The following is a 13590-nucleotide window of genomic DNA, read 5'->3' on the forward strand; positions in this document are numbered from 1 at the left end:
GTTTTTGCTTTTCATTTCTCTAAAGATTCATGATTTGCAGCATCTTTTAAAATTCCTCTTGGCCGTTTGTATATCTCCTTTGTAGAAACATGTGGGTGTGAAGGATTACCTAGGTGCCGAGGCAAGAGACTGAAGGTAAAAACTGTTGCAGTATAATAAAGAAAACAGTTAGAATAAAGAATAGTTATAACACAAATTAGATATAGAGATGATCATGGACATTATCCATCATTAGTATAAACATTATTAATCACTAGCTTTTAATATTACTCTTTGTTGTATTACTCATATAACCAAGGAATAACTGGTGGGTATAGGGTCAGGTGCTGAAGGGACATTGTGAGAAGTGACCTAGAAGGCAAGGGGTGAGCCCTCTGTCACACTCACATAAGGGCCGCTTGAGGGCTCCTTGGTCGAGCAGTAATGCCAGTGCCTGGGAAGGCACCTGTTACTTAGCAGACCATGAAAGGGAGTCTCCTTTCCTTGGAGAAGTCAGGGAACACTCTGCTCCACCAGCTTGTTGTGGGAGGCTGGATATTATCCAGGCCTGCCCGTAGTCATCCGGAGGCATAAACCCCTCCTTGTGGTGCTGTGCTTCAATGGTCATGCTCCTTGTCCACTTTCATGTTCCTCCCATTCTCCTGGTTCCTCTTTGAAGTTCTTAGTAGATAGCGGTAGAAGGAATAGTGAAAGTCTTAAAGTCTTTGATCTTTCTTATAAATGAATAGAAGAAAACACTGACGTATGCGGCCTTCCCTCTCTGCTTTGGCTACCTAAAAGGGAAGGGCCTCCTGTCCCATGATCACATGACTTGCTTGACTTTATCAATCACCTGGACGACTCACCCTCCTTACCCTGCCCCCTTGTCTTGTATGCAATAAATATCAGCGTGCCCAGCCATTCGGGGCCACTACTGGTCTCTGCGTCTTGGTGGTAGTGGTCCCCCAGGCCCAGCTATTTTCTCTTTATCAGAAAGCTTATTACATTTGAGGTAGTCCCATTTTCCTGCTTTTTTCTTGTTACTTCTGCTTTTAATGTCATGTTAAAAAAATTATCAAGACAAATGTCATGATTTTTACCTTATATGTTAAGACTTTTAGAGCGATGTTACTTACATTTAAGTGTTTAAGATAGTTTTCTATATGGTGCAAGTGAAAAGTCCAATTTTATTTTCTTCCATTTTGATACTCAATTTTAGAACACTATTCTGTTCTTCCCTTTTGTTCGGTCATGGCTGTCTGATTGAAGATTATTTGATGATATTCATACAGGTTTATTTCTGGGTTCTCTATTCTGTTCCATCATCTATTTGTCTTTCTGTTTGTATTGCTATAGCTTTATAATATATTTTGGAATCAGGAAGTGTGGTACCTCTAACTTTGTTCTTCTCCACAGCTACTTTGGCTACTCATTGTTCCTTGAGATTCCATATGAATTTTAAGACTTAATATTTCTGAAAAAAATGTAACATTGGGATTTTGATAGAAAATACTTTGAATTTGTGCTTCACTGTGAGTAGTATTGACATCCTAATAATATTAAATTTTCTGACCCTTGAACAAGAAGTCAAGAGTGTTCTGTTTTAAGTTTCACATATTTTTTCATTTGCCAGTTTCCTTCTGCTTGTGATTTGCAGCTGCGGTCTTTTTACGCTGCCCAGGCTGGTCTCCAACTTTTGGGCTTAAGCTATTCTCCCTCCTCAGCTTCCTGATGTGTTTCAATTACATGGATGAGCCACTGCACCTGGCCTCTTTATTGTTTTTCTGATATTTTTATGATTTGAAGGTAATTTTTGAAAAGGTTGATAAATATGTATCTCTTTAGAAAGTTTTTCACTATTAATGTAGTCAAAACCACATAAAATTTACCATCTTAAATATTTTAAGTACATAGTTAAATAATATTAAATATATTCACATTGTTATGCAACATATCTCTAGAATGTTTTTATGTTGCAAAACTAAAATTCAATAGCCATGAAACAACAACTACCCTTTTATCTCCTCCCCTGAGGCTCTGACTGATACTATTCTACTTTCTGTTTCTAAGAGTTTAACTATTTTAGATATTTAACTGGAATCACACAGTGTCCTTTTATGACTCATTTATTTTATTTACGTAATGTCCTCCACATTTATCCTTAGTGTAAAAATAATCAGATCTCCTGCTTTTAAAAAACTGGATAATATTCCATTATTTGTATATTCCAATTTGTCTTTATTCACTGATTCATTGAGGGACATTTGGGTTGCTTCCACCTATCAGCTGTTGTGAATAATGTTGTGCAATGAATATGGATATACAAATAACTCTTCATTTGGCCATATATATGACAGTTTATTTCTGTACTCTATTCTGTTCCATTTGTCTGTGTGTCTGCCTTTATGTCAGTACCAAATAGTTTGGTTACTGTAATTTTGTAATACATTATAAAGTCAAGGAGTGTGATGCCTCCAATATTATTTCTTTTTTTGAAGGTTGTTTGGCTCCTGAGAGTCACTTTAGATTCCATATAAGTTTTAGAAATGCTTTTTGTATTTCTGCCAAGTGAAATCACAGTTAAAATTTGGTAGAGATCTCATTGAATCTGTAGATCATTTTGGGTAGTGTGGACATCTTCACAATATTGTCTTCCAACCCTTGAACGAGAGCATGCAGAAGAGTGTGTTGTTTAATTTCCACATATTTGTAGATTTTCCATATTTCTTCTGCTGTTGATTTCTAATTTTATTCCCTTGTAATAAAAAATGATTGTAATATTTTAATCTTTTTTTTGAAACAGAGTTTTGCTCTGTTGCTCAGGCTGGAGCACAGCGGCTCAATCATGGCTAACCAGAGCCTCGATCTCCCAGGCTCAAGCAATCCTCCCCTGTCAGCCTCCTGAGTAGCTGGACGCACAGGCATGTGCCATTATGCCCAGCTAATTTTTAAATTTTATATTTTCTAAAGAGAGGGTCTCTTTATGTTGCCCAGGCTGGCGCCGAACTCCTAAACTCACTAATCCTCCCACCTCAGCCTCCCAAAATGCTGGAATTATAGGAATGAGCCACAATGCCTAGCCCATATTTTAACATTTTAAAATTTGGTAAAACTTGTTTTGTGTCCTAGTAGGTTATCTACTCAGGAGAATGTTTCATGACCTATTGGAAAAAGTGTGTATTCTGATATTGTTGTGTGAAGTGTTTTTTTTTTTCTTTTTTTTCACTTCTATTTGTAGCCTGCATGGACCTATTGGACTGAACAAAGCAGGGTGAATGCAGGAATAAAAGACAAGAGACAAAGGGGTTTATTTGGAAAAAGGGGTCAGGGGCACCTTGCCTCTAGTGGACAAGGTACCTGAGCTTTACACAGCCCTCCATATTTATTAGGTAAAAGAGATAGTGAGAAGAGGGGGGTGGTTTTCCACCAGCAGCTTGATTCACAGCTGACTTGAGAGACTACATTCTTAGAACAACAGGCACTGGATTTCTCAATAGATAACTTCAAGGAGCCTGGTGCCAGGGAATGAGGCCCTCAGCAAACCTTTTGGTGGCAGGGCAGTGTGAGTTTGCCCACATCCTGCATTCATGATAAACAGTTTGCTGTTTGATCATATAGCCTCCAGTGGAATGCTGAGTTGGTCACGTCCCATGGGCCTTCAGCTTCCTGAATCTATTCACTGTGATGAGTGTTTTCTATATGTCTGTTCGGTTTACAGAGTTTGCTACTAATAGTCGGATAATTATGTCTCTTACTATTTTTGCATAGCTATTTCTTTCTTCATCTGGGTCGATCTTAGCTTTATACATTTGGGAACCCCGATGTGAAGTGTACATATATTTATTATTAACACAGCTTCCCCAGTGAATCAACACTTGTATCATTATATACTATATTTGTCCTTTAATTCAGTTTTGACTTAATGTGTATTTTGCATAATTATGACCCCTCTTGCTCTCATTTGATTGCAATTTTCCTAGAAGATATTTTTCATACTTGCACTTTTAGCCTATCTGTGTGCTTAGATCTAAAGTGAGTTTCTTATAGACAGCAGAAAACAAATCGTTTTTTCTTTCAATCTCTAGCCAATTTACACATTTCTGTTGGAAATTTTACTCTATGTATATATTCATTTTAATTGTGAAAAGAATGGACTACTTCCATTTTGTTAATAGTTCTATTTGTTTCTTGTAGGTATTTTCTCCTCTTTTCTGCTCTTACTGCCTTCCTTTTTATTTAATTGATTTTTATAGTGACATATTTCTATTTAATTTGCCAAGGCCAAATTGCAAGATAAAAAGTTTGCCTTTAATCTAGTCTCTTGACATCAGATCAAGCCTATGGACAGATCTAAAAACATGAGGTTTCCCTCTTCTGGGGCCCCACTTTTTGGACTGCTGTATGATTTCTGGAGGATTGATGAGTCCACACCAAGCAGCAGTGGACAGCAGTGTTCTACCTGTGAACACTTGTTTCTTGTAGGCCCTACTGTCTCTCAGGGCACCACCTCTCTTATCCTTTAAACAGGAGTGATATTGGCAGAGAAGGGGCATTCATTCCTATCTGGCAGAAAAGGAGGATTCAGGCCCTTTAACCTCCCTAAGGTCAGAAAAGTCAGAGCCCTCAGAGATGCACTTGCAATGTGGCAACCACTGGGCACAGGGGCTACTGAGCAACTGTATTGTGCCCAGCATGAACTAAGATATGCTAGGGAGAAATACAAGAAAATATTTAAATATTTAGTTACATATACATATGTGCATAAAAATATATAATGCTGGGTTAAAGAAACATATGTCTATGTGTGTGTACATATATATGTACACATATATATGTTTCTTTAATTATTTCATTCTGATTATATGTTAAAATATTTTGGATATATTGAGCTATGTTGTTAACATCAATTTCACTCATTTTTCTTTTTCTTTATGTTGCTACTAGCAAATTCTAATTGTCACATGTGGCTCACATTTTACTTCTATTGCACATTGGTGCAATAGAGGATTGCCTAATTTCAAAGCTCAGTTTGCCTCAAAAGCCAAGAGGCCAGAAAGATTGTAAAATCTAAAAATTAAAAATAATTGTAATTGGTTGGGCATGGTGGCTCATGCCTGTTATGCTAGCACTTTGGGAGGCCGAGGCAGGCGGATCACTTGACCTCGGTTCGAAACCAGCCTGGTCAACATGGTGAAACCATGTGTCTACTAAAAATACAAAAATTAGCTGGGCAACATGGTGGGTGCCTGTATCCCAGCTACCTGGGAGGCTGAGGCAGAAGAATCACTTGAGCCTGGCAGGCGGAGGTTGCAGTGAGCCAATATCTCATCACTGTACTCGAGCCTGGGTGACAGAGTGAGACTCTGTCTCAAAAAAATGTAAATAAAAATAAAAATAATTGTTATTATTTTGTTTCTATTTTGAATAATACACACACACACCCCTCCCCCTTCACACACACACAAATAAGGCAGAGAAAGAAAGAGAGAATCTTGTTCTGTCACCCAGGCTGCAGTGCAGTGGCCTGATCTCAGCTCACTGCAGCCTCTACCTCCCAGGCTTAAGTGACCCTCCTACCTCTGCCTCCCAAGTAGCTGGGACCACAGACACGTGTGACCATGCCTGGCTAATTTTTTCATTTTTTTGTAGAAAAGTTTTGATGTGGGGCCCTCACATTCTGTTGCCCAGGCTGGTCCCAAATGCCTGGATTCAAGAGCTCCTATCCCCTCAGCCTATCAAAGTGCTGGTATTAAAGGTGAGATCCACTATGCCTGGCCACATATATACAATTTATAAATAAAAATAACCTTATATATAAGGTTAAATGCAAATATCCCACAGTGAAGGCTGGGCTTCAGCATAAGGAGGAAGTCCTGCCTGAAAAAGGCTGCGGCTTGGAACATTTTACCCTGTTGTCATCTGGCTACGAGTTGGCTCACATCTTCTCTCATTCAGAACCTGAAGGGGTGGGGCCTGGGGCCGTATTATCCAATCACTAGTGCTGGGGTAAAAACTGTCTTAAAACTATTATTTTAATGCTTAGCAATACTAATTTTTAGTGAGAAACTTAAGATTACTTAATTTAACATAACCAGACTTTAAGATTTTAAATTACTAAAAAAAAAAGAAACTTAAAATGATGACAGAGTTACTTCCTCTAATGTTTTTTGGTGAGGGTTTCAAATACCTATGTCATATATTGAAACCTACAGTTTTATAAGCCCTACCCTTAAATCAAAACAACCCTGATGCTATTGTGAACAGGTACTTAGCATAAATCCTACCCTTAGGCAAATTTATATAGTGATTTCAATTGTCCTTCACATTCCCTTTCCTGTGATAAGTGTCTGGGTTTAGGGGGTCACAGTGTGAGGTTCCACCATCTTCAGCTATCTGAGACATAGCTTCTATTAATAAATGTTCCTCTTAAATGTTTCTTTCTGAGAAACTTGATTTGTCAGCCTCATTCTTCAAACTCTCAGCTCCTTTGGCCTTTAAAGGTAGGTATATATATATATATATATATATATATATTCACAAGAAAACACCCTCATATATATAGTCTGTCAATTTCTCAAACATTGTTATGTGGTTCATGACTGTAATGTGTACCACATGTAGTTTTGTACATGAATAGTATATTTTTTATAGCTACTTTCTATTACACATCACTAAAATACATGTTCAGTAAGTGCTCACTTAACATCATTGATAGGTCCCTGGAAACTGACTTTAAGTGAAACAAAATACTATATGCCATGGAAAATTAACTCTTGTTTATATCAATTAGCCAAAGGTAAAATTGGTTTTATTATATAGTACATTGTTTTACTTAAAGTCACAGTTTCTGAGAATCTATCAAAAAAGGGAGAACATACTGTCATTAGTATTACAGTATATGGTACATTATAGCATTACACTATTATAGTATGTTATTGTAGTCTTAGCAATTGGTAGTATAATGTGTTTCAGTTTCTCCCAAGGTCACAGAATTATCCAGACCAACCAATAACAACCTCCTGTGGGAACCAGGTGCATCTCACCCTCTTGATACTACAAAGCCTTCCCCAACACCCCCTGTTTGTTCTCTCTGCTCCCAAGTGCAATCCCTGTGTGGGTCTGCATACCTTATATAATTTCCTTCTTCCATGATTATATGTAACGAATAACTGCTGTCAATCTCATTTGTCCAATGATTGGTGCCATGGTTTTAACTGTTCCAGTTGTACAAGGGTGGTAATTTATCCCTCACCAATGGGGTAAAGGGGAGGCTAATCAAACAATTCACAATACAAACTGGATTAACCAACCATGACTGAGGACATCGGCTCAACTTTAACTGCTTTTGGCCTACTGATTTCATGATACATTAAAAGTCACCTCAGTCAGAGCCACCAGTTTCTGGTGGGCTTTTGCTTTGGTCTAAATAGCCATTTGTGGCCTTTATCATGAGTTGCCTTCCCTGACCACATTAAAGCACACTCATCACCTAGACATATATATATATGGTCAGTTGACTCTGCTCCAGCCTGATGTGTCATCATATTTAGCCTTTGTTTGGCATGCAGCTTGCAAGACACTTGCCTTTCAAGGCAGTGAAAACACAGAACCTTAATCAGTGAGTACTTCAGTCCTGATTACCAAGAGTCAGGCTATATCCCTGTGGTCACTTCATCTGGTCTGCTTACCATTACTAAATGCCCGGGTAGTCATATGAACATTGCTTATTATTGCACACTCTCAGGAAAGGCCCAGGGACGGTTTTTTGTAAAATTGCAAAAAACAAAAAGGACTTTTACTTTGGAGAGAATTATGCACGTCACTCAGTTGCTCTAACAAGTGCTACTGTCATGGGAGCAAGAATAGTGACCTTGTCTTTCCTGAGCTGCCGCTTCCTTTGCTCCTGTCACGTGCACTCTCACGATGAGGGGCTCATTCCTTGTGCCTTATGGTTCAGGCACTGATGAGAAATAAAAAAAAGAAAGATAACTTAATATTAGTCCCTCCCAAAACTTACTGGGTAATTCTCTCATCCTAAATCCCCTACTCATCGTGTAGGCTTTTAGCACTGCTGCTTACCAGTATGCTAAAGGTGCAGACTTAGGATCAGAAGTTTGATGAACTCAAACAAAAAGACCACAATGCATATGGGTGCTAATCCCAGTGAAATGGAGTGGCAGTAAACACCTTCAACCAGAGAGAAAACAGATCACAAATAAACAAATAATGACACAACTCAAGAAACTAGAGGAGGGAGAACTTATCCCAACGTTCCCAGATAATAAAATTAGTAAAAAAAATCGGAGCAGAAATGAATACACTGAAGATTAGAAAAACAATAGAAAATGTAGAAAAAATGTAAGAGCTTGTTTTATGAAAACATCAAGTTGACATATCTTTAGCTAGACTAAGAAATAAATGCTTAAATAAATAAAATCAGAATTAAAGGGAATACATTACAACTGGTAAAACAGAAATAAAAAAAGGTCATAAGACTGCTATGTACACAGACTCCTATGTACAATGATATCCCACCAAATGGGATAAGGGAGAAGACATGAATACATTTCTAGACATGTACCACCTACCAAGACTGAAGCACAAAGAAATAGAAAATATGAATAGATCAGTAATGGGTAAGGAGTTTAGATCTGATGACTTTGTTGCTGAATTTTACTAAACATTTAAAAAGAACCAAATCTTTGAAAAAATTGAAGGAGGAGGAATACTTCCAAACTCATTTTATGAAGCCAGCATTACACTGATACAAAAACCAGAGATGGACATTACAAGAAAAACAATTACAGGCCAATATCCCTGATGAACATAGATGAAAAAATCATCCACAAAGTAGTTGCAAATGAAATTCAAAAGCACTTTAAAAGGATCATTTATTATGATCAAGTTGGATTTATTCCTGGGATGCAATAATATTTTAATATGTGGAAATCAATAAATGCCATAGTCCTTATTTACACAACAAAAAGATTAAAAATCATGACTTTTTTATGCATGCCTAAAATTATTTTGACAAAATTTAAAATCCATTCCAAATAAAATCTATAACAAATTAAGTATAGAAAGAATATACCTCAAAATAAAGAGATATGTTCTTTATAAGCTATAGGACAATCCCATGGTTAACATTATTGTCAATGGTGAAATTTTGGAATTATTTTAAAGATTTATTATAAGAAAAAGATACCCACTCTCACTACTTCTTTCAATACCCTATTGGAAATCCTGCTCAGAATCTAAGACAAGAGAAAAAAGAGCATTTAAATAAGAAACAACAAGTTCTTTTATTCATGGAGATTAACGCTCAGGTTTTTGCAGATTAGATTTAACAGCATGAAAACTGGTACCATCCAGGAATCAAAGGATATAGGACTTTAGGGCATCAATTATTAAGAGGCTATAGGAAAGCAGAAATGCTCCTGGATGTTTCCATTGTCTAGACACAAAATTTCAACAGACCAGCCCCAGGAAGTAAAGGCACACTCCTGACTACTGTTAGTTGATGAGCTTTTCACCAAAAGCAGAGATGTGAGACCTGGCAGGTTTCAAAGACCCCTCAAGTGCTCCATACCTTGAAATTCACTTCCACAAAGCTAGAACACCATCTGTTCCTGAGGGATCAGGTTATCGTCTGTTTCTTTTACGCACTGGCCAGTCAGGCTTTAGTGGACACGAAGCCAGTGATTTTTAGTGTAAAATGCCTAATCTATCATAATCTTTAGGTAGATATTTGGAGGCCTGCACACTTAAATGGGTTGGTGAAATGCCATACCAGACACATGGCTGGGAATTGGGTTTTTCTCCTCCGCTCTTAGCAGCACCTTTGTAACCCAGTGATTACCCCCCTCATGGCTCCACGGCCACATCCGCAAAAAGGGTACTGGTGAACGTGACATATTCACGAAGCCACAGCCCATGGTCACTCCCTGCAAAGCTCTGAACTTGCGCATTCCCAGGCCAGGCCGTGGTTGTCTTTCAAAGGCGGCTCAGCTTGTGCTTTGCTTGGAGAGAGCGGAGGGCAGCAGCACAGTGACAGCGTCTGGGACCTCAGACCAGTTTCCACAGCCACTTACGAAAGCAGACGGCTCCATGGGCTGGAGGAGGTGTGACGCTCTGGAAAGAACTCGGGTGCGGGTGGGAAAGAAAATCGAGCTGAGCAGCGGGAAGTCGAAGTCGCGTGAGTGAGGACCAGACACTCCCGATTTAGGCAAAGGCGGGGTGCACTTCCCAACAACACATCCTCCTCACTGGCGAGACCAGGCCTGCCCTTCAAGTTCCTCTCCTGATTTAATCCCCTTGGCGAGGGTTTGGCATGAAATCAATGGCCAGCAAGCTTGGTAAACGAAGCCGCCTACACCGCCCTCCCCCTCCCTGCACGGCCGCGCCCCGCCTCCGCTCCTGTCTCAATCTGGGATTGTCCTCCTGTAGCCCCACCATCCACCGTGGGGAACGGTGGAGAGACTACAACTCCCAGTATGCACCGCGATGGGCGCCTCACCCTGCATCTCCCAGCCCGCAGCCAGCTGGCATCCTAGACCCTCTGCCCTGCGACCAACAGCCGGGAGCGGACCAGACACCAGAACTCCCGGAACGGTTGAAGACGGTTCCGCTCCCTGTCCCGCCTTTCGCAGCCCAGCAGTTTCGCCCTGCGGAGAGGAGCCTTGCTGTTTCCAAATCTCTCCTGCTGAGGAGACATTGGAGCTAGGGCGGCTAGTTTCACCTGGTAATTGTGACACCCTGTCTCCTCGAGCTGCAGGCTTTTATGCTTGTCATGTTCGAAGTTTGATACCTTGCAGATCAACAAAGGGCCGGTGGCCTCTCACTGCCTCCGCGGCAGGGTTGTCAAGGTAACGCTCCTCAGACAAGCGTTGGGCGCGACCCGCCCCTTTTCTCACCCCGCCTCATCCTCAGCCCCACCCTCCTTCGCTCCTCCTCTTGTCACTCCCTTTCAGACATGCGCAGTGCGGCCCGTCCCTAGGGCTGAGTTAAGGGCCGCGGATGTGGCAGTTCTCAGGCCTCTTGGGATCGCCTCAAGAAGCCCCCTCACGAGTGTCTCGATTTCCTGTCAGCCAACAAAGGGCCGTTCGCCTTTCATGGCCTCCACAGCAGCGTTGCCGTGGTAACGATCCTCCGCCGGACGTTGGCCGCACCGCCCCCCTATTCTTGCCCACCTCCCGCTCCGCCCCGTCCCTTCTCGCTCCTCCCTCTTGTCACACCCGTTCAGACATGGGTAGTGTAGCCGGTCCCTAGCGGCGGGATAAAAGTCCTGCCCTTTCACACATGCGCAGTGCACCCATTCCTAGGGGTGGGGCTAAGGGGCCTGCCCTTTCGGACATGCGCAGTGCAGCCCGTCCCTAGGTGTAGGGTAATGGCGGCAGACCCGGCAGGTCTCAGGCTCCTTGGGATCCCCTCGAGAAGCCCGCTCATGAGTGTCTGAAACTGTCACTTGACTGCCAGAAGTGAAAACATCGTGTCCCTAGTCACCTGCCATTTGCCTTTTCAAAACCATTTCCTGTGTTCTCTAGGCTGTCACAAATCCTCTGCACCCCAGGAGCGCCGCTTGGACCCCCGGGCTCGCTGCTGTGGTCCATATCTAGGTCGGGCCTCTCACGGAGACTTTCCCGCTAGTGTAATAAAGAGGAGAAAACGTCACAGCGGAAGGGCCTGACCCTGCTGCATCCACTAAGGAAACAGCTACGGGGATGGGACCCTGGAAGCTGCTGTGGGAGCCTCATCCACCACTTCTCTGACCCCACCCAGGCTGCTTCCCAGGCCTCAGGGTCTTAGTGTGGACCTCCCGGCCGTGATTAATGCAGGTCAGCAGGACCAGAGCGCCCCTTGGTCCCTCCCAACACATAAGGGTAGTTTGTGTGGTGAGGTCAGGGATAGTGTCTGCGCTTCTGCCCTGAATAGGGCTCCCTTGGAAAATACTTTAATATCTCTTTTTAAATACCCCCTTGGACCACTTTTAATAGTTTTCTGATAGAACTAAACAGTGATCATTCTCTTAATTCATGTTTCCATTAAGTTTTTCAGGTTAAGTACTGCACGACTACTCGCTTCTGAAACTGATAGACACTGCCTCAGCTCCGTGCAGGGCAGACGCACAAGAGCAGAATCTCCGTGGGACATCTCTCTGGAGCATCAATATTACTGCAGTATTTGGAAGAAACAAATTTAAATAAGTTCTAAGGTAAAGAATGGAACATTTAAGACAAGTCTGGAAAGTCATCTGCCTTTAATAATTGTCGTTTGTCCCTCACGTCAGACTTTCTCCAAGACAAATACTCTTAAGAACTTATTTCCATTCTTACAAATAGTAAAAATGATAAATCATATCAAGTCCATTGAAAGTCCTGCCTGCTACTTTCCTAAATCGCAATATGGCCTTGGTATGGTTTTATTTGTACTTTTGTGGGGGGTTTGTGGATCTTTAGATTAAAAAAAAAAAAACAGGTTTTTGAACAATTTTTGCAAGTTTGCAGCTGTTATTGATTTATTTTTGCAACCCATCTAATTCTTCTGTCTCTCTCCTCTCCTCAGACCCAATAATTCCATGGGTCTCTAAGGCTGTGTTTATTTTCTTTAAATTTTGTTGATTTACTTTTATACTCCATTTGATTTTTTCTATCTCTCACCTTTTCTCAGACTCAGTCATCCTACAGGTCTGTAAGGCTCTGTTCATTTTCTTTAAACTTCTTTTTTTTCTGTCCTCAGATTGGATAAATTATATTGCTATGTCTCTGTTTCTGAACTATAGAAAAGCTCAAAATTATTATTTTTATTTCCCATTTTTTATATGGCTATTTTTTCTCCGCTGATGTTTCACATCTATTCATTTATGAGAATATTTTCCTTTGCCCTCATGAGCGTGTTTATAATAGCTGCCTTCAAATTCTTGTCTGCTGTTTACATCTTGGACATCTTGGAGATGGCTACTGCCTGCTTTTTATCTTGTGTATTTATTACATTTTCACGTGTCTTCACGCATCTCTTGAATTGGAAATTGTGCCCTGGAGACTGTATACAAGACTGGATTAAAAAGACTGGATTCTGTTTTGTCCCTGTGAAGAGTGTTGTTTTTAAAAGAGGGTGTTAAATGGGCTGGATTCTATCTTCAATACTTATCTCTCCTATGGAAGGCATAGCCAAAATATGCATTCAGTTTTTATATACACATATTTCATGTATGTATTGTATATAGAAGTGTTTCTATAATGATATATAATAATTTACCCAGGATTCATCATTTTTCTGTGTGAGAGTGTTAGTTCAGTTAGCTACTTCATCATTAGTGGAAGCCAGAACCTCAGTTTTGATTTTTGAGTGTAATATAAAAAATTACACAGTATGGATACTTTTACATCAATTTTTTAATGCGATATTATATTTGTGATATTTATGCTGTTACAGATATCTACAGTTTGTTCATTTAAAAAAGTCCTTTTTTACATTGTGGTAAAATATACATAAAATTAACCATTTTAATAATTTTTAAAAGTGCAGGACAGAGGAATTAATCACACTCACATTGTTCTACAACCATGATCCACATTCATAGGGAAATTTGTTCATTTTGCAAAACTCAAACTC

The 13590-nt window shown here is 40.4% G+C and overlaps 1 protein-coding gene across 2 annotated transcripts; it reads left to right on the forward strand.

Moving 5' to 3' along the window:
- Positions 1–8986: 8986 nt before the first annotated feature.
- LOC100981552 (TP53-target gene 3 protein) lies at positions 8987–13349 on the forward strand. Of its 2 annotated transcripts, none has more exons than XM_008966558.5 (3): positions 8987–10844; positions 11523–11813; positions 12026–13349. In XM_008966558.5, the coding sequence occupies exons 1-2, from the start codon at positions 10483–10485 to the stop codon at positions 11623–11625; spliced, it is 465 nt and encodes a 154-aa protein (XP_008964806.4). In that variant the 5' UTR covers positions 8987–10482; the 3' UTR covers positions 11626–11813; positions 12026–13349. The 2 variants fall into 2 exon arrangements, with proteins under 2 accessions (XP_008964806.4, XP_008964851.4); XM_008966603.5 differs by having other exon boundaries at positions 12034–13349.
- The last annotated feature ends 241 nt before the right edge of the window (positions 13350–13590 follow it).

This window comes from Pan paniscus, chromosome 18 (genome assembly GCF_029289425.2).
Source record: "Pan paniscus chromosome 18, NHGRI_mPanPan1-v2.0_pri, whole genome shotgun sequence".
Taxonomy (NCBI): Eukaryota; Metazoa; Chordata; class Mammalia; order Primates; family Hominidae; genus Pan; species Pan paniscus.

Coding starts and splice junctions, on each gene's coding strand:
- LOC100981552 (XM_008966558.5), top strand. CDS start 10,483: ATGGGCGCCTCACCCTGCATCTCCCAGCCCGCAGCCAGCTGGCATCCT. Junction 10,845..11,522: donor TCCGCGGCAGGGTTGTCAAG/GTAACGCTCCTC, acceptor TGTGTTCTCTAG/GCTGTCACAAATCCTCTGCA.